Here is a 20,988-nt window from a genome sequence, read left to right as displayed (position 1 = left end):
ATAAAGATAGAATTGGGATGCAGGCTGTTCATCTAACACTCGAAAGATATTTAAATCTTTACAAAATTACTCAGATAATTACACAAGCAGTGGCTATGAGTGACTGCACACTCATCTCAGATTGCATTATTCACAGCAGGTGCAGGCTGTTAAATCTACTGTACATCTACTCAACCTCGTAACGCTGGCCGGGGTGGAGAAGAGTAAAGTTGGACTCATCTGGTCCATCTCTCACTCTCCATTTTTTTTTTTTTTAAAACACACACACTCTTGAATTAGAGAGCGTTAGAGTGTTGGGTCAGGTACGGTGCAGAGTCCCTGGAGCTGTTTAGCAGTTAAGTGGCCGTAATGCATTTAGTGTAAAGTGACTGGGATTGGGGGGGCTTAGCCGCAGCTCTCCGCCTCATTCTTAGAAAGTGCTCAGAGGTGCTAATACCAGTCGGATTTATGGCACTCATTCACAAACAGCTCGACTTCTGCAGCAAAGAGTCGCTCTCTGTCTTCCTCTCTGGCCATTTCTGTCCGTCTGTCCCTGTCGCTCTTCACCGTTGGTCTCACTTCAACCAAACTGTCGCACTTTCATTTCCAGTCTCGTTCTAAAGCTTTTCCCGAGACTTAAATCTCAGGGTCTCTTCCTCTCTCTAGCGTCTCTCTCGGTGGCGCCTTACGAAACCAGCCACCCCAAGTTGCGTGCTCGCTGTGCTCGCCCTACATTTCTGAATACACACTCCTCTATGGTGAATGAGCAGTCAGTTAGAGAGAGACAGAGACTGCAGTGCTTCACTATGAGGGGTGTGGGAGATGTCTGGAGATCCCACTCACTCTGCACTTAGATGTGTGTGTGTGTGTGTCTGCGTCTGCGTGTGTGTTTGTGGTGCATTTTCACACATTTATGAGTCACAAGTTGTACATGTTATAATCCTGACATACATACATACATGTAAATGCTGGGCTTGTGTGTCTGCGTGTGTGTCTGCGTGTGTGTCTGTGTGTGTGTGTGTGTGTCTGCGTGTGTGTCTGTGTGCGTGTGTGGGGAGGGGTTGCCTGCACAAACTAAATACTAATAATAAACCTGTACTGTACTTTGTTGCGTGCAACAGTACATGTTTGTGTGTTAGCATGCTCAGAGAGGCTATATAGTCTGCACAATGTACACAAAAGTGTGTATCTGCGTGTTTGCTTGCACAGGGCTAGGCGCTGTGTGTATGTGTGTGTGTGTGTGTGTGTATGCTCCAGTACACGTACAGCTTATGTAACGCCCAGGCATGTTCTAACTCTACTGCGCCTGCTATGTGTGTGTAGGTGCTTGCTTGTATGCGTGCGCCCAGTTGTGTGTAACTGTGGTAAGTGTACCCGCTCGCCTGTGTGCGGGTGTGTGTGTGTGTGTGTTTGTGTGTGTGCCAGGCAGACTGCAATGCCGCAACCAGCCTTCTCTGTATCATCATTGACCAAACTCGCCATCTGTGCCTGTAAGCTATAGAAACAGCACGTCGCACTGCTACACAGCAATCCACACACCATTAGTGTCTTATGAAATCGCAGCGGGATGCCACTGTGTTGCTTGTGTGTGTTTGTGTATGTGTGTGTGTGTGTGTGTGTGTTGCACATGCACCGTATCTGTGTGCACGTGTGTTTGTGTGTATGCACTCATGCGTGTTTAACTGTGTTTTTTTCCAGCCTGTTTGCATGCTGTCTTGTATTCTTCAGTGTAGTACAGCCTGTACCTGCTCGCACACACACACGCACGCCTCCCTGCGTACACACAGTGCCGTGTGTTTGTGTGTGTGCAGGGAGGCCCACAGTGTATATGGGTCACTCTCTTAGGAACCATAATCCCACGTTTGGACCAACTTACTCACTGGGGTTTCACTCTTCCTGTTTGGCCAAGCTGATGGCAACAAGCATAATGACCTCACCACAGCACTCGGTCATTGGCCTGCAGACCCCGGGCCTCTCGGCCAATCACGCGCAGCTCTGGTGACGTACAGCCTCCAGCGGCGGTCCTGATTGGCTGGAGGGGCGGGACTAAGGGATGCTGTGCTGTTTAGAGCACTTCTGATTAGTTGGGAGAGAGAGAGAGTTTATGAGAGGGATGGAGAGCCTAAAGATTTGGGAGTTGGTGTTCTTTGTGGTTCCCCCTGAAACTACACTTAACCTGTGGCTCACATGGATCATAGTGGACACACAGGGAATACACACAGACACAGAACAGCACACAGGAGGTTACCTGTGCTCGTTGAAAGCTGCTTAATAAGTGTGAGATACAGTTATTATATATGAGACAGCTTTGGGGACGTGACATAGTGATCTGTATTAAATGTAATAATGTCATGTCAGGGTTTTTTTTTTTAAGTCGTCCAACCCGCTTCGAGAGGACAGACAGACCCCCCCCCCCCCCCCCCTCCCTCCCTCCTCGTCTACACACGTTTTCATGGTTTGTAGACAAATGAAGAGGGGATGAAAAAAGCAGAAAGAAAAGACAGAGAAAGAGAGAACGATCTCATTCCTGTCCTGCCTGCCTGTCTTAAGACCCAGACATGCCCACAGAGGACTCCCATTGGCCGCCGAGGCTTCGCTCTCCCAACAGCTGTTCTGTGTTTTCCCACACTGTGATTGGCTGCGGCGCGCCGTCCATCAAATTTACTTTGACGTGTGGCTCCGCCCCCGCTCCTCTTCCGCGGCATCCTATTGGCTACTGTACCCGTTCGTGCTCCGCTATTGGCCGCACGGCCTGGTTGTCAAGGCTTTGGGGCTTCATTCACCATTTTGCGTCTGTAGTGTAGAATGTACAGGGCAGTAGTTTTTCCTCCTTTTAAGTTGCTTTGCCGGAGAAACATGAACGGCCGCTAATTGGCAGCTGCGGACGACCGGCCACCCTGCCCTATTTTACCCGGCGGACTCAACAGAGAATCACACTGGGGTACTATATTAGCTCTGGTGAGTATAAGCTGCCCACAAATCTTTCTCTCCTGCAGCACTGCAGTGGGGCTTGTTGTGCTTTTTTTTTTTTGCCGAGCTGCTAACGTTGTTCATGTTTACTGTGGCCATAAACAGTATTAGCAGTTGAGCTGAGGAGCATATTTCCCGATGTCTGGGTGGCCTACGGAGAGGAGTAGAGGGCGGATTGGGTGTCTTGTGTGGGGGAAAAAAAAGGGAGCGGTGCGGTTAGACATAGTGAGCTCGAAACTTTTCCACTAGAAATAAATTCAACGCCATGACTGCCGTTGGACTTCCTACAACAACTGTTATTTTATTCGTGCGTTGTATCCAAAAAAAAACCTCGAGAAACTCCTCGCTTGTCATTCCTCCTCCTCACTCTTACATTGACATATTTTCTTCCTCTTTTTCATGAATCAACGTGGCTGTTTGAATTAATGTGTGTGTGTGTGTGTGTTTTTTTATTTTTTTTGTAGGGGGGCTTGAGGGCCTTCTCCTTGGACTAGTTTGTGGCCACATATTGACACTTTGTCCCCTTGTATGTATCACGGTTGCAATAGTGCAAACGACGACGAGGGTCAATACAAAGTTACCCGAGCAGCTTTCGCCGTATTTTCCGACGACTGTCACTTTCGGATGGGCCAAAACAACCCGACTTCTGAGTCCGCTGTTTGTGTCGTTTTGTGTGTTGTGTGTAACTGTGTGAGTGGATTGACAAAGTTAACGCGTTCATCTGCTCGGGACATTTCACACTGTCATGCAGCACGGGGACTACGGGCCGTATTACAGGGTATTAAGGGTCAATACGCTCGTTGAATCAGTCGTTTTTACCGGTGACAGTGAGTAGAGGATTTCCAAGCGGCCTTGTGTGTGTAGTTGAGGCCTGGTCGCTGCACGCCACGGCCTGCTGTGTTGTGGAGTAAAACTGGTAGTAATCGCTGTACTACGAGGGCTTGACACATACACGGTACTATCCAGCTAAACCAGAGGTGACGACATCATCTCCTGTAGTTTGCATTTTGTGCTTTGGGCCTGGTTCTAGATAAAGTTAACAGCTGTTATCTACTCTGGATTATAATAATGTCAATATATTTATGCACCCTGGGCTGTCGTTTATAAAGCACTGTAGTAATCCTGTTATACACTTTCTTTTTTTTTTTGCTCTGCTAATGACTAAACTTTGAAATATTATGCAGTTTGGTGTTGGGGTCAGAAATATAACGTTACAGATGATTTAAAACACCACCATAAGGGAAGGATCTGGCCACGCTCACCACTGTGTAGCACTGTATGCCCGAGTGTTAGTGGCTTATAATGAATGTATGGCAAGGTTGGCAAACATTTGTGGAGGGCAGATGCAGTTTTAAAGGTATATGCATTAGGCCTGTATGTTTATATTATGTATATATAATCAAATGAACACACTTTATTGCTTTATTTAATAATCAGTTGCATTTTGCTTAAGCTGCTATTAGTTAGTTTTAGTCCGGTTGTGTTTGTAAAAGTCATTAACCTGTGACCTTAACCCGGACAATCGCTTGGCTAAAGTGAAATTTAGCATCCAGAAAAGCAACAGTTCATGTTTAAGTCACCTCGGGCAGCACGGTGGCTCCGTGGTTAGCTACATCGCCTCACAGCAAGAGGGTATTACAGCAAATGCCCGGCTGGGGCCTTCCTGTGTGGAGTTTGCATGTTCTCCCTGTGTCTGGGTGGGTTTTCTCCGGGTGGTCCGGTTTCCCCCACCATCATGTTAATTCTCCAGTCAGTGCCCATGACCAGAGGCAGTGGCTCAGATCTGGATTTGGTTCCCAGGCGCTGTACAGTGGCTGCCCACTGCTCCTAATACTTACGATGGGTTAAATGCAGGGAAATAGTTTCACTATACGAGGTTCCCATGACTTGCATCAGCTCACTGCTGCCTACAGCCATGCCTGCTATGTATTCATGTCAACCTATAAAACAGGGTCAAGATTGCAAATAAAATATTATTGAACTTGTTACCCTCTGCTTATGTATACCTGAGACACAGTCCTACTATAGCTCCCATATGTGCTTCCTTGCTCCGTATTTCACGGTGGGGAGTGTGAGTTGCGTCAGTTTTTCTTTAAGCTGTTATCATTAGGGCCATGACTCTGACACCAGCTGTTGTACACAGTACACTACTGAGTAAACACACGTAGCATACCTCTATCGTGACCAAGTAAGGCTGGCTGCCAAATTATTTTATGGTGGTTGCTGTACGGCTGTCTGTCCTAAATAGGGATTTACATAGAGCACAGTGATGGCTGTGAGCTCTCTCGCTCTCTGTGTGCACTATCAACTATCATCACATAGATGTTTGCTGTGTGTGTGGCCTTGAGACAGGCGGCACTCATCTCTGAAAATGGATTTCTCTCTAGCCGATATGATGTGGCAGATATTAAAAGGACCTGAATGAATGTGAGCCTTCACAGACAAACAGGAAGGCAGCAAAAGGGAAAAGAGACAGGCAGACAGAAAGAAAGAGACTAGTGGGAGGATGGATGTAGAAACAGGGACAGACAGACATGTAAGTTAACAAACAGTCACTGACAAGTAGACATGCCTAGTGGTGGATGATAGACATCAATCCAGAACATCTTGACAGTGAATATCACAGTTGCAGTGGGGTATTTCAAAAAGATGACAGAGCATATAGGGGGTGTTTTTATTATGCTTCTTATACACTTGTTGTTAACAGACTTGACTCTTGTATTGGAAGAAATGAGGCAGAGTACACAACAGCTAGGACCTGAGGCAAGTCCCGCGCGTATCAGCCACACAGCAAACAAACCAGTTAAATGACAACACTCCCCTGTTCAACAAGTCAGCAAAATCAATCTGTTTTACTTTTTAAACGGAGGCAGAGCTGTGAATGAGTCCGGTGTGGAATAGGAGATATTCTGAATGACTCTGGCATGGCTAAGAGCGTTACTGAATGACTCTGGTGTGGAATAACAATTATTCGGAACAACTCTGCTCTTCTGGATGACTGCAGCACAAAATGAGGATAGGGACTTAAGTGGAAGGAGAGTAAAGAAAGAGAGAGATGAGAGGTAGGAATCGATATTAGAGAGAGAAGAGAGAATGCAGGCAAAGGGATAAGAATGAAAGTGTAATAGTAGCAAAGAGAGAAAGAGAGAGAGAGAGAGGGAGGAATAAAGTAACGGGAAGTTAGGTAATGGTCTTCCACAGGAAATGGAGTTTGTAGGGGCGGATTGACTCTGCTTTGAAATACATAGATAAAGGTCGCCACAAAGAGAGAGAGGGAGCGAGAGAGAGAGAGAGAGAGAGAGAGAGAGAAAGGGAGGGTTTCAGTATGCAAGCGAAGAAGGAATTCCCCCGCCTCTACTGCCCCGGCCAAGAAGTAGTGCGTGTGTGTGAGAGTGTGTGTGAGAGGAGTGCATGCAGAAAGGCTTGTCTGGGCAAATTGCAAAGCACTTCTCACTATTTCCATACTGTGTTGTAAGTCGAAATTGTGTTTACCCTACAATATCGCCTCCTGTTTTCAATATGTACCTGGTATGGATGCAGGCCCTGTGTAATGTGAGTAGAACCTGTTATGTAATGAATTAATGTGTAATGAATTTGTAGATGAGTCATATTCATTACTACTCTAGTACGATGGTGCATCATTTAGCAGGGAATATATTCCTTAAAATTAATCTTCAACTGTTTATTACTCTTATTTTCTATGATGGCTGTGATCAGAAGTCCCACTTTGTTGTGCTTTTATTTTGAATTACTTTGATTTCACTTCAGTGTTTTCATAGATGTTTGATTTTGATTCAGTCAGTCAGTTTTCCCTCTCAAAGCAATGCAGTTAGTAGCTATCTCGCATAGTGAATAAGCTTTGTGCATGTCTGAATGTGTTTGCCACATGAGTAACCCACACTCCCTGTTCCCTTTCTTTCAGAGTCTCTGGAATAAGGTGGGCAAGTGCTGAAGTCGCGCAACGAAGACAAGACAGGATGAGAGAGAGAGGCCCCGGCAGAAGAGGAAAATAGAGAGAATAGAAAGGAGGGGGAAGAAGAAAAAGTGAGGCGGAGCAAGAGAGGAACGCCAAAGAGAATCTCTGGGATAAATAAATAAAAAGATTTGTTTGGAGAAAAGGCAAGCTAGATGAAAAGATGAAGCCGATAAAAAAGCAGGGCCGGCGCTCTCCTCCTTCCACCCGGGCCAAGGGGGGGAAGCGTCGTGGAGCAGGGGATGCCCCAGAAGGAGGGGAGAAGAGAGACTCAGATGAGAACAGAGACAGAAGCAGATCCCCACAAAACCGTACACCATCCTCTTCCTTTTCGTTTAACTCACACTCAGAGTCCTCCCAGGCAGATCCGATCCGAGCACGGGACACTTCAGAGGGTGATGGGTTGTCAGAGACAACAGTATCACTCGTGATGGATTCTGGGAAATTGTTGACCTCCTCAGATAATACATCAGGGAGGCTGGCTGTGAGCGGCAGCAGCCACAGTGACAGTGGTGGTAGCAGTTGCAGTAACAGTAGTACACCAAGCGCAAACAACAGCCCAAACCCGGCGTCCAGCCGAAAAACGGCCACCTTCAAGGCCCGCGTTCCCAAGAAGAAGTACACCTCTGAACACTGCTCGTCTACAAGTGGTAACCACAGCAACCCTTCCTCCAGCACGCCCCCTCCTCCTCCTCTCAGTAGTGGGGTCATCAACCACGGGTCAACGGGTTCAGGAAGTGACATCGGTGTCTCGCACCCTGATGGCGAGAGTCAGAGTAGGAGCCTGATGGACGACTTCCACAGCAGGAGCACTGGCAGGGAAGGGCATCAGGATGGCTCCCCAGGACCCCCTACCCTGTCACTGGGAGGGGAGAGGGAAAGGCCTGGAAGAGTTGAAGGGTTGAGAGACGCAGAGCGAGTGTCGCCAAGCCCCCTGCCCCGTTGCTCTTCAACAGACACTGCCAGCGAGCACTCAGCTGACCTGGAGGTAGTTAACGACACACACAACCTCACACAGATGTCTACACATGCACCATCCAGTGTCCCTGATGCACTGTCTGACGCCCTGGCCAAAGGGCTGAAGAATCAGCGTGTCCTCGCACGCCAGCTCAGGAGAAGAAGTGACGAGGAGGGAGGAGGCGAAAGAAGGGATGAAGGGTGTTCAGACTTGGTGTTCCGGGCTGGGGTGGTCCGTAAGGTCAGTGGTGAATTTGGCAGCCTGGAGGTGCAACTGAATGGGGAGAAGACGCTGTGGCGTTATCCATATCGACATGACAGCCCCCCAGGAGTGGTGGACATTATCCTGGATGCCCCACCTCCTGGTGTCCATCCAATACCTATTGGCACCCGTGTCTGTGTACCATTTGGCAATGAGGAGGGTAGCGAGGGCCAGTGGCAGTGGTACCGAGAAGGTGTAGTGACCCAGGTGGACACACACCCTGCAGTGGCCAACCGCTACCGTGTCCTGCTGTCTGAGGAAAGATCTCACTCTGTGGACGAGGAAGAGGATGGCAGAGTGGCAGCTGGTTCTACCCAAGCAGTGTGGGTCTCCCGACAAACACTCCGGCTTCTGGTGCCACCTTGGGACCTGGATCTGCCATCAGGAGGAGGACGAGATGGAGAAGAGGTGGTCAGAGACAAAGACAGGGAGCGGGAAGACAGGGAGGAGATAGACGTGGAGCAGGAGGTGTGTCGTTTGAGCCGGGGGATGACACCTGGCGTGGGGTCGGTGTTGGGGAGAGGAATGCCCTACCCAGGCATGGTCCCTGTTTCCTCCACATCGGGCCACAACATTACCTCCCCAGTAACCCCAGCATCTGTCCTCAGCCTCGCTCCTGGCCGAGAATGGGAAATCGAGAAAGATTTGGAGAGGGAGAGGGACCTCCAGAGAAAACAGGATAGAGAGAGGGAAAGAGAGCGAGAAAGGGAGAACTGTGCAAAGCAGCAGCAGCATCAACAGCAGCAACTCCACCCATACATGCCACTCACCCCTGAAGAAGACATGGAGGTGTCCCACTTTAACATGGTCCCAATGGGGCCAATCATACCTGGGCCCAAACCAATGGTAGGTCCCCAGCATCGCCACATTGTCTCTAAGCCCCCGTCTGGCTACCTCAATCCCCACCTGTCTGTGGTTCGGGGCATCGGGATCCCCCCTGCACACCTGGCCTTGAACCCCCACCCCCCTCCTTCACCTGTCCTGTTAGGCCTTGACCCAGCAGCAGCTGGTGCTGTCATTACCACCCCCCAGCTGCCTCCACTCCCTCCCATCTCCTCTTCCACCGCATCCTCCTCCAGAGTAGAGAAGGCCTCAGGAGGAGGTTCTTCCAGTGGAGGAGCAGGTGGTGGCGGTGGATCTGGATCAGGTTCAACCTCCTCCTCCTCCTCACGTTCCCGCACCCCACTGACAGCTGCCCAGCAAAAATACAAGAAGGGAGATGTGGTGTGCACGCCAACAGGCATCCGTAAGAAGTTCAATGGGAAGCAGTGGAGGAGGCTGTGCTCCCGAGAGGGCTGCTCTAAAGAGTCACAGCGCCGAGGATACTGCTCCAGGCACCTCTCAATGAGGACCAAGGAGATGGAAGCCAGTGGAGGCAGCCGGGAACGGGGTGGAGCCAGCAGCACAGGGACCCTGACGCCGTCTGACCTCCGACTGAGTGGTGGGAGAGCCAGCTCAGACTTTGACTGGGATGAGACGTCACGGGAAAGCAGTGAAGCCAGCAGTCGTGGGGGAGACTCCCGCCCCCGTTTGGTCCTCCCCTCTCTGCTCCCCCAGGACCTTTCTCGTTTCGATTTTGATGAGTGTGAAGCAGCAACCATGCTGGTCTCCTTGGGGGGCTCCCGCTCAGGCACGCCCTCATATTCCCCTATCTCCAACCAGTCACCCTTCTCCCCTACCCCATCACCCTCACCCTCTCCGCTCTTCGGGTTTCGCCCTGCCAACTTTAGCCCCATCACTGCTCCCGCCTCACTTACTCCACGACGCCATCGCCAGCTTAGCGGCACCAAGATGGGCACGCCAGGTGCTGAGCGAGAACGCCACCTGTCGGGGATTGTGCCCACTTTTCAGACCAACCTAACTTTCACAGTCCCCATGAGCCCCAGCAAGAGGAAGCTCGACACCCACCCACCTCCTCCACTGCCCACAGTCCAGGACTACCAGACCAAACCTGAGCAACAGCAGCTGGTGGGCATGGGGGGAGGGATGGTAGGAGACTCAATCCTGGGCCACAACCCTGCTGCCTTTAGAGTCCTCTCCCCCCAGAGCCAGGCCACAACCCCCTCCTCACTTTCCTTCCCCCGGCCCCGGAGCGCCACCAGCAGGCCGCCATCCTCCGCAGCCTCCACGCCTCCACCAATGTTGGTCTCTCCCACTCCTCCGTCCCCGCTGCCCCAGGAACCCTCCCCACGGCGTATTGTGCCCCTCCGCGATTCCCCAGTAATTGTCCGCAACCCAGATGTCCCCCTGGCCAAGTTCTCTGATGGCCCATTAGGGAGGAGAGAGAGAAGCAGGTCCAGAGAGCACAGCCAGCCCCAACACACAGGTCCCCCAGGACTGCAGGTCCCCGTCCCCATCAACGGGGCCACCACCAACGGTGCGGTTCTCCTGCGCAACCCCACATCCACACTTGTCCTGGTCACCTCCAGCTCGGTAAGAAAGTCTCTGTTATTGTTTTTGTGCTATATGATCTTGTACAGTATAGAGACGGGGCCATAATACCTCATCACAATGCAATTTTACATTTCACTAGCAATATTGTATCATAGCTATGTTGATATAGTGATGGTAAAGCAAAATATTATCTTTATTAGATTGAGGTATATGGTCATATCACCCAATCTTAGGACAGGATGTATTAATGGGTACTTTTTCAAACGTTTTAAATTTGCGTAATCCTTGTACACTGTCATAATACTTCCATTGAAAGTGGTTGTGTTGTCAGACACTTGTAATAACAAATTGAGTGAGAAACTCCACCTTGAAAGTGAATTAAACTCCTCTGAAAATCTATATCTATTTTAACTGTGATAGACCTTAAAGTTGGGCCTCAAAGGTTACTAGCTTTCTCCAAGTCAGCTTAAATTTTACAGAAGATGTACTGGAGACCCAGAGTCATGGTAGAAAAGACATCAAAACCATCTTAGAAACTTCTGAAACCACTCCTGCACTTAAGGTAATAGCGTGACATGGAAGTATTGTTATTAGCTATGCTGAAGAAGAAGAGTCTAAAGTGTTTGGAACATGCTGAACAAATGGATCAACAACGTAGAAGTGGTTTATTTTGCAGGGGTAGACTGAGTAGCTGCTATCTTTTAAGTATTTCATTCTTAAAAGACAGATTTACTGTTGAATATTATTTTGAAGAAGAATATACATCTACTATGTTATTGCTATGAGTGCTGCAAATAATAACTAAAAATATCTTTTTGACATCTCCTCCCAGTCCCTGACTCCAGCCACAGTGGGCCAAACCCTGTCCAGCCCCTCCACCCCGGGGTCAATGCCCACTTCATCGGGCTCAGTCCTGTCCTCCTCTGGATCTGGAGGCAGGGAGAGGGAGAGAAAACCTGAGGGACACCAGGATGCCTCTGGAGGGGCGCTGCCACAGCCAGTAGCCTGTCACCCAACACCAACTGCCCTGCTGCCGCTCATACTGCCAGCTGAGTCGCCTCACCCTGCTCCACGCAAGCAAATCATCATGGGACGCCCAGGGACTGGTAAGGAAGGACGGGGAGAGGGAATGAGAGATCATCACGGCACTGTGGCGCATCAAATACAAAGTCTGCTGAGTGTCATTGCTATACTGTAAAGCAGGAAGGGATGTACAGGCTAAAGCTTATGTACTCTAGCCTAGTACTTCTCACTTTCAGTATCTCTCTAGGGTTACAGGAGTGTCATCACAGTGCTATGGCTATGACTCACGTATACTATTGTTTGCCTGCACTGTAAGAAAGTAACCATATTCAAAGGAGGGGTTTTTTTTGTCCCCATGACTTGGCTTTTTGAGGATTTTGACCTTTATTAGGAGCGTTTTTATTGAGCTATTAATTATATTTAGTAGGCGTGTATGTGTCAAATACTGGTATACAAATTACAATGATAGACAAAGTAAGAATATGAGAATGGCTCTGTTGCTTTGGTCTGTATACTTTCTCCGTGGCTCCCATAAAATCAGCCACAGTGGATAGAGGGAGAAGGAATTACATTTGTGCATATTATCCTGACAACAAAAAAAAGAAAAGCCAGATGTAAATAAATTGTAGATGTAGTTGGTGGCATTTTAGGAAATTCATTTTTGACCCTAGCTTTAGTCAATTTGAGGTCCTGTATGTAGGGTTTGGTGTTCCAGAAAGTGTCATACATATTGTTTGTTTCCTTCATGCTTATCATTATCTCCTTAAATCATACCATCAGCTAACTCTGTAAAGTACAAGGTGTACTGTAAATGTCAGAAGGAGCACGCTGTTGTTTTAAGAAGAATGAAAGGGGGTGATGTTACCCTGATCAGCAATTTGGTGTACCCGCTTTATATTTGGGGAAAAGTCTGTTTTGTCAGCTATGTGTGCACACTGTTGGATATAAGAAAATTGGCCGCTGAGAAATAGAGGTGTTTGGGTTAATCATATACTGTATGCTTGTTTCCATGCCAACCTTGCGATATTACAGCCAAAACTCAGAAATGTTACTTTGAATATATGAATAAGGAAGATGCTTTCCATTTGAAATGCATGATTTCTCATTTGTGTCATTTAAAGACAACCCTTCTTCTAAATCTGAAAACTGAAAGTGTAACAAATGCAGAGATATAGATTCTCCTCAGATATTGGCAATCTATAGGTTGCTCAGTTTCACACTAACAAAATGCAGTACATACAAGTCATACACATTCAGGAAACAGTGCATGGTTTCAGCTACAGAACAGCTGTTTTAAAACCATTACTAGTGTCAGAAGTAGCAGTGTTATATTATGAGAATTTTTAAATTCAAAATTTTCATTTTGAGTATTTCATAACTCCTTTCTGATTAAATGATCATTTATTGACTCTGTTCAAGTGTTAAAGACGACTTGAGAGTGACACCTGTTTCTTCTGAGGCGTGAAGATCACAAAAGATTTGAAAAATCAGTCGCTCAGGCAGAATCCCAGACCTGCTGCTCATTGTGTGTAATTTGTGAGTCAGTGTGTGTAGTACCACAGTTATCGAGTGTACTTGTGTGTGAGAGTGTGCGTGTGCAGGGGGGGTGTCACCCTTTTTATATTTACGCATGTGCGTGTGTGTGTGAGAGAGCGATAAGGGGTGTTTTACAGAAACTTTAAAAGGATATTGACATGTCTAGACATGCAAGACTGAGAGCGGTAGTGCTGAGAGCAACAAGGACATTCACACCTCCTCCTCCACCCTACACACTCATACACACACACACACACACACACACACACATATACACACTCCCTCTTCTCGGTGTTCCAGACAATCAACAACCTCAGACAGGGCATCAAGGGCAGGTCCAGCGTGATGTGAATGTGTTTCATCACTCTCAGCAGAAAAAGGAGTAATTGTATTGCTGGCGTGTTGTCATGGATACACTGTTTCCACCGGTAGAATTAGCGCAGTAAAGCGTTGAGGCCTGAGCTGATTACCAGAGCACGCTTTTATTTCTCTCTCCCTCTCACATCCCTCGCACTGCTGCTAACAGCCACCTGCCTCTGTAGCGTAACGTTTCCTCCGCCATACATTTTTAAAAACACCTAGAGCCACAGTGGGCTCAGAAACAAACACAGGCAGAAGGCAGTGGAGGCCCCCACGGCTGAGATCTCGCCTATATATAGCCCAGCTCAAGTGCAGCTGCATTAGCATCACAAGTTTCATTACTGTTCTCTTTGAGTACATCTGCAGCCTTCAGTGGAGAAGAAGAGATTAGAGCTCAGATGTAGCCGAGGTTCCATCTTGTTGCACGGCTCGGGAACTGTATTATTTCTTTTGCGCCCACAGTGATCGTAATGTGCAGTCATAGGAAAGGTGGATATCTAGAGTTGAGTAGCACAATGTTCACACCTTGAAAGACAGCTGTTCACCCCGTTAGATGCATTTCTTTATCACTGCTTCCTCTTGCTAGTCATCACTATCAGCGGTTCACAAAACTAGTAGAGACAGGTGGATATCTGAGCAGTGTTTCTGTCTCTGATATTTTTCACAACTCACCACTTAGTGCTTCCCTGGAATATTCATGCCTCACTTCTTCAGGGTGTCAGCAGGTCCATTAAAAGTTTGAAGTATCTCAAGTCAGATTTCTTTAGCACCTTATAAGATGAGGCTGGTGTTATTCTGTATTTTTCTCACAGATCTCATGAAAAGCCCAAAACCAACAATGTGTTAGTCTGTCTCTCCCTCCGACTTCCCCAGTCTGCAGCACTCATCCTCACGCCCGGTTGTTCCTTCTGAAGTACATTTTTAAAAACCTTGCCAACAATATTTGGTTTTATCTTTAATAGTTTGGTAATTTACTATAAGAGCTGGGCGCTGTAGGTTTTAGCAAACAGGAGTAAATCAGGCATTTGTTGGGGACTATTTTCAGCGGTGGGTTAATACACATTTGGTGTTTTTGTGGGTAATTACAGGAGTAGGATGGTGCATGTCGGATTAACTTAAATTAAATTACATTACCCATTGCAAGTGAGGAAAAACACCACCAAACAATGGAGTAATACGATATGTCAGGCGTTTGGCTAAGACAGACTATACTTGTTAGTGACCAGTTTATTGTTAATTCTGGTCTTTTCATGGGAATTATTGTCAGTGAGACAAATACTGAATGTGAGCTTTGTTTTTTAAAAACTGTTTATCACCTTATTTTATTGATTTTGTTTTAACCCTTACACCGTGATATTTGGTTGAGGAAGAGTAGGAAAGTAAGGCAGATCAACTAGTGTTATGTGTAGCTTTACCACAACTGTGGGTGGAAACAAAGAAGAATGTTGATTGTGAACTTCCACCGGGTGACATTGTGACTCATGTATCTTCAATGTTACAATAATACCCGACAGGGTTAACACAGCATTGACCGTATAAACATTTCCTGTTGCGCTCCTCATTCAAATTAGTCATTTGCTACATTCATTTGGAAACTCTTTGTTTCTGCCAGCACCCTGTCTTTATTTTTTGTTATTCACTGAATCTTAAATCCAATTCAAGATTGCATTAAAATGTATTTTAAACAAGAATATTCATTTTTAAATCAGTTTTTGTTTCTAATAGTCTGACAGACCCTACTGATAGCTGGGTAAGTTTAATAAGAATGGAGATAATCCTTTAAACAAAACTGATAAATCATTTTAAAAACGTAAACTCCCAAATATTTATATTATTATCAACCTTAAAAATTCAGTATTAGTAGGGCTATGTTGCTGATGTTTCAGCTGATGAATCTGACCAATAACCTACCTGTGAATGGTCAAACAAGGAGGAAAGCAAAGAAATATATTTACTTTTTACTATACAATATGTCATCAGTACTATTTCTGGTCTTGCCCGACGTAATAAAGCAACTTCTGGTGTGTAAAACATTTGAATAAGCCTCACTTCCCCAGCTAATGTTCTTTATGCAAACAGCAACATAAAATGCCAGTAAGTAGTAAGGAGTACAAAGGTCAGAGCACAGTGATAATAGTCACGTGACACCAGAATCGGTATTCTAAAAAGAGAACTTCTTGAACCAACAGTACATCCAGAACATATTTACATTTTCTTCGTTGTCTAACTCAGCAGTATCTGGATCTCCATTTTAGATGAGCCCCGGCCAGGGAATGGTTAGCTATAAATAGACCATTTTAATACTTTATTATAAAACTATTAATGGAAACGGAAACTGGACATTGCAGTGCTGCAGTAGAGTTCATAGCCGGTTTATTTCCACCATGCTAGACCTGTATGTGGGATACCGCAGTCAGGGGAGGAGCTGAGGGGGGAACTGTTGAAACCTCAGTCTGTGGAGGCTTAAAACCTTAATACATAACATTATAGAAATGTACAGATTGTGAGAATCTGCTATTGAAATGAATGAGGTTGCTGTCCTGTGAAAACCATGTATCTCCAAAAATTTCAATTTTTCATCAGCGAACAAAAGTGTTGCCTCTTTTCTGCTTTGTGACAATGAATTTTTCAGTTAACCCAACAGGTTTTTAAATCATTTATGTGATTTAGGAGTATTTTTCCACTTAATCATTCAATTCAAATGAAAAGAGTCTGAGAGTCTGCAGCCATGCTAGCGGTTCAGTAAGTCTAATATTTAGGCACAGCTGTGCTTTGAGCTAAATGCTAAAATTAGCATGCTATCATGCTCACAGTCACAATGTTAACAGGCTGATTCTTTAGCAGGTTTACCATCTTAGTTTAGCATGTTAGTATGCTAACATTTAGCACTAAACACAAAGTGGGAATGTTAGTGTCTCTGCTGTGGTGGCTAAGTGCCGGCTGACAGACCGATATTGCCATCCAGGGAGCAAAATCATCAAATCTGGAGATACATAGGTTTCCTACGTGCAGAGTTTTGTGTGGTTTTGCATGCAAATTGTGATCTGTATAAAGAAAACACTTATTAATATTGTGAAATTGCTTGTACCCATATGACCCATCTCCTATCAGTAGTAATAGATTTGTATACAAGTTAAACTCTGTAGTTTTTCTTGGCTTGAAATGGTTCCCGCTGCAGAGACAGATCAGAGCCTGAAGCTGGGCAGCAGTGTGGCAGTAGTCTAGACAGTCAGTAGCCTGGAGTCTGGAATCTCTGTGGATAAAATAACAGGTTCCCTCATCACATCACACACCACATGACCCCTCAACTCTCATTATCCTGAGGGATGGTCTCTGTGCGTGTGTGTGTGTGTGTGTGTGTGTGTGTGTGTGTGTGTGTGTGTGTGTGTGTGGAGACGGGGGCAGAGTAGGTGACTGAATACACAACTCCATTCATGGTCTTCAATCTCTGGCAGTTTCTATGAAAGTGTAGTTTTTAGTAGCGCTTTAGCTCATCGCTGGCTGACGATCACATAGGATTTCACATGCTGCCAGAGGGCAGAGCGCTACCTTCTGTCTACAGTCCATGATACTGAGTTGGATAAACATGATGACATTTCACTTTTTCTCTCTCTTCTCTCTCCCTTCGTGTTCCCACAGTTTGGACCAACGTGGAGCCTCGGTCGGTGCCAGTGTTCCCTTGGCATTCGCTTGTCCCTTTCCTGGAGCCCAGCCAATCAGGAACGGCTGCCCAGCCTGCTGATGGCCAACAGCTTGTCAATCAGAGCAAAGGTAGCAAAATGACCCCGCTCCTTTTCTCTAGACGTGACATTGGGACTTTTCACCCGGGAGAGAGACACAGGAGGCTAATTTCACAGCTTGTACCTAAATATATGTAACTATATATTCTAAACGTGTATCTCCCACAGCATAATAATCATAAGAGGAAACACTATGTAGGGCTGTGTTTCTCAAATACAGACTGCCAAAACACTCCAGTACACAGCCAGTACAAATGTTGGTTAGGCATACCCGCAGCCAAGTCAGTGTTTCCCAAAACAGTTGCGACTGAATTGCAAATCAGCACAGTTGGTGTTCACACCGATATAGTTCCAGTAACATTGTTGATAACACTATTTATTGACTGCAGAGCTAAAATTTATTCAGAGACTAATTTTGACTGGTAGGGATGGTCAGTTATCCAAGTTTTTTTCTATTCCACACAGCTTGATGATTTTTTATTTTAGCTCTCTAAGTTTTCTTTCTTTTTTATCTGTTCTAGGGCTGCAAGTATTGATTAATCATTTATTCTATGAAATGTCAGCAAACAGTGAATAAAACAATTAAAATCTTAAAATGCTTGTTTTTTTCCAACCAGCAATCTGAATCACCAAGATATTTGATTCAACATATTTGACAAAGAAAAGCAGCAAACCCTCACATCTCAGAGACTTATTGTTGCTATTTTTGCTTGTAAAATGACAGAATCGATGAATTGATTATCAAAATACTATCAGTCTCAAAAAACATTGCTATTTCAGCATGAGCATAAATGATAAAACAACTATATTTAGTCTTTTAAGCATTTCCCCATCAAAATTAATGCTACAAAACCCTTTTAAGTTATAACACTCTTAAAAATTGAGGTCTGTCTTTATAAACCTAGTAAAGGAAGGCAAAATCTCATGAAATGGCTACAATAAACTGTGTTAACCAGAAATCTGCAGTACAAAATACTGTAATATAAAGATAAAGCCACTAAATCCTTTATACTCTTTGTGAAGTATTGTTCTTACTACTGCGACACATTATAACATAGATGTAGTCAGATATTCTCACACCTCCCACAGTCAGTTTGTAAGAATAGAGCTATCCATCAGCAATCTGCATGCAGGGCAGCCCTGTGTTTACACATATGGCACTGTTACCTACTTTCGTAATGCTTTTCTCTAACGGGCACATAAATTCCTTTTATTCTTCAGAGCCCCGCTGTGCTGTGGCCCTGGTGAGCGACGGACGGACAGGCCCTCCAGATTTAGAGAGGGGATCGCCGTCGTGCCCACCCCCGACCAATGACAATCCTCCTACAGACCGGGGCGGGGCTGACAGTGAGACAGAGAGCGATATAGATGACCCGTAAGTACAACTTTTTGTTTGTCTGAGCAGATTTTTCCTCCTACCTCACATTATCAAGACCAGAGAGCTTATCGTGGTGCTTGATGTTTTTTAATTGTAGGATTTCTATTCTGCAAATTTAAATTTTTGGCACAGAAAAAGTACAAATTTTAATGAAGATATTATAGCAGAACTACAGTGTAGTGCTCAGCACTGGCTTTTGTGTTGATTGTCAAAGTACTGCAACGTTTACTGATAGCAGATGGAATCAAGAGAAGAGGAGGAGGAAGCACGGCATACAAAAGATTTGATTTAAATTCAGGTGTAGAATAGCACTGTTGACCACATTGTGAAAAGAGGCCAGTCCACCAGTCAGACACAAGAAACAGCCGCACAGATGCTGATCAAATCTAGGTCTTGTTTATATCTGTCTGTTATTCACAAGGATAGATAACTGGTTCATTAATATCATGTTAGTTACTTGGAATTTGTTCTTATGTAAATTATCATTAGCAAGCAACATGGTCCTGATTTGATCAACTACTAAGGTTTTTTTTTTTTGCCTTTTTGTAAAGTCTTCATGTTAATTTTAAAAAATTATATGTATCCATTTTGAAAGATGTGTCCTTATTCCATTTACTTTAAAGATCCAGACATGTATTAAGGAACAAGGAATTGCTTGGAACAATAATAATTTTGTGTTGCCAAAAATCCAGAATATATAAATATGCAAAGTTTTCCTGCTGGACACAAGATGTCTCCCACTTCACTGTGAAGTCAATTCTCAGTGTCTGTGCACTGGTTTCTACACCACACTTGTAGAAGTTGCATACTGGACCGGGACTGACTTCCAAACTATTTGTGATGTCACAATTTATGCTCGTAGGCCCCGCCGCTTAAAATCAGATCTTCAGTGAGCTCAGAGAAACTTTCCACTTTCAGCAGATGAATGTGAAAACATCCTTCTAGTTTCAAACTCTGAACAGTGCAGCTCAAACATTCAACTGTAGGAACAAGAAAAAAACATATTTATAAGTGGAGGGGGAGTTGGAAAAACTTAACAAAAACACAGTAGTGTTGTCAACCAAGGTCCTAAGCTAACCTCCTGTCTTTTAAAAAGTATGCTTACTTGTTTTGGTGCTACATTTAAATGCTGTAAATTAATTTTGAGCAAACACTTTAGTCATTGTGTTTGTTTCCTTTCTGCAACTCTGGGTATGACTCACAAGAGAACAGATAGTAACTGTAGATTATATTACATGCAGTTTGTCGGTGTAGTTTGAATCGCCGGCTTTAACTCTACGCTCAGAACAGGTGCACTGAAATCCACCTCTGACATTGAAATCCAAAAGAAACAAACAACAACAAACAACTTTTCCACCAGCTGCATCAGTGTGTGAGTCTGGCAAGAGTTGTACAGTCTGTGCTTGCTCATTCCACTCAGTCTCGGGCTGCGTCTCTGCGTCTGGCTGGGTTATTGCTCTTTCAGAGTGACTCAGACGGGCTGCGTGGCTGTCTGGCTGGTAGTGTGGTTTTGAATGTTTCAGGGTCACCGTGCTCACAGTGATGGCGGCGCCAAACAGAGCCGCCATCACTGTGAGCATAAAGAGAGAAAAAATGCTTCAGCAATCTCTCAATATTGCAGTGGTTACACCTGTTATCTGGCTACATCTCAGTGGAGAGACTAAAGTCGATAATGAAAACAAAGTCAACACATTTAAAAAATGTTTGAGCTCCAATTATTAACTGTTTCACTTTGCTTGTACAAATACACCCCCATTGTATGCATGCTTACAGATGCATACAAATATCAGTATCATATACATGTTTATATTTTTATTTTGTAAAGATTTTTAGGTGGACTCTACCATTTCTTCATTTATTTGAATTGTATTTGTTTGTTTGTTATCCAACACTTATTATTTGTCCCTTCTCGGTTTATTACCCCCTGCTTTCTTTCTTTTTTTGTATTTCTTAACACAGTCGTACATAGAGCACCTGTCTCATCTTAATCTCCCTGCCCCCTTTTGATGATAATCGTGACGTTTGTCTCCCGTTACGTAATTTCTGCCTTCATGGACACTGTATGTTTTATCCTTTGTTGTTTACATCATCTTTGCCGTATTGTGTTTGCTGTTTATAATAAAAATCCTTTTGTAAAACTAGACAAGAAGGCATAAAACTTTGAAAAAGTTGCTGTAGTCACGGCTTGACACTGAGTTAACTCTCTAACAAAGAGTCAGACGTTATGTTATGTCTGCCGGCTCACAGTTTCAAAAGACTTACATTTTCTGATCAATGTTCATGATTTGAAAAGTTTTCTTCACGGGTGTGCCATGAAAACATTAATCCTTGTTTGTCCACCACTGATTTATTAGTCTACAGTTCAGTCTCTATAGCTAATAGTGGGGAAGTGGGAGGTGTCTGTTTCAGACAAAAT

At 45.1% G+C, this 20,988-nt stretch overlaps 1 protein-coding gene across 1 annotated transcript in view; it reads left to right on the top strand.

The window, feature by feature from the left end:
• Positions 1 to 3,109: 3,109 nt before the first annotated feature.
• The window catches only part of cica (capicua transcriptional repressor a), a 32,571-nt gene continuing 14,692 nt past the window's right edge, over positions 3,110 to 20,988 (top strand). The window contains 5 exon segments of the mRNA XM_051391480.1: positions 3,110 to 6,501; positions 6,872 to 10,574; positions 11,368 to 11,641; positions 17,094 to 17,225; positions 18,416 to 18,569. Of these exon segments, the coding sequence (XP_051247440.1) occupies positions 7,086 to 10,574; positions 11,368 to 11,641; positions 17,094 to 17,225; positions 18,416 to 18,569 (4,049 nt within the window). The 5' untranslated portion in view covers positions 3,110 to 6,501; positions 6,872 to 7,085.

This window comes from Dicentrarchus labrax, unplaced genomic scaffold (genome assembly GCF_905237075.1).
Source record: "Dicentrarchus labrax unplaced genomic scaffold, dlabrax2021, whole genome shotgun sequence".
Classification (NCBI taxonomy): domain Eukaryota; kingdom Metazoa; phylum Chordata; class Actinopteri; family Moronidae; genus Dicentrarchus; species Dicentrarchus labrax.
Note: the sequence above shows the minus strand (reverse complement) of the source record. Positions and strands in the feature narration are given on the sequence as shown.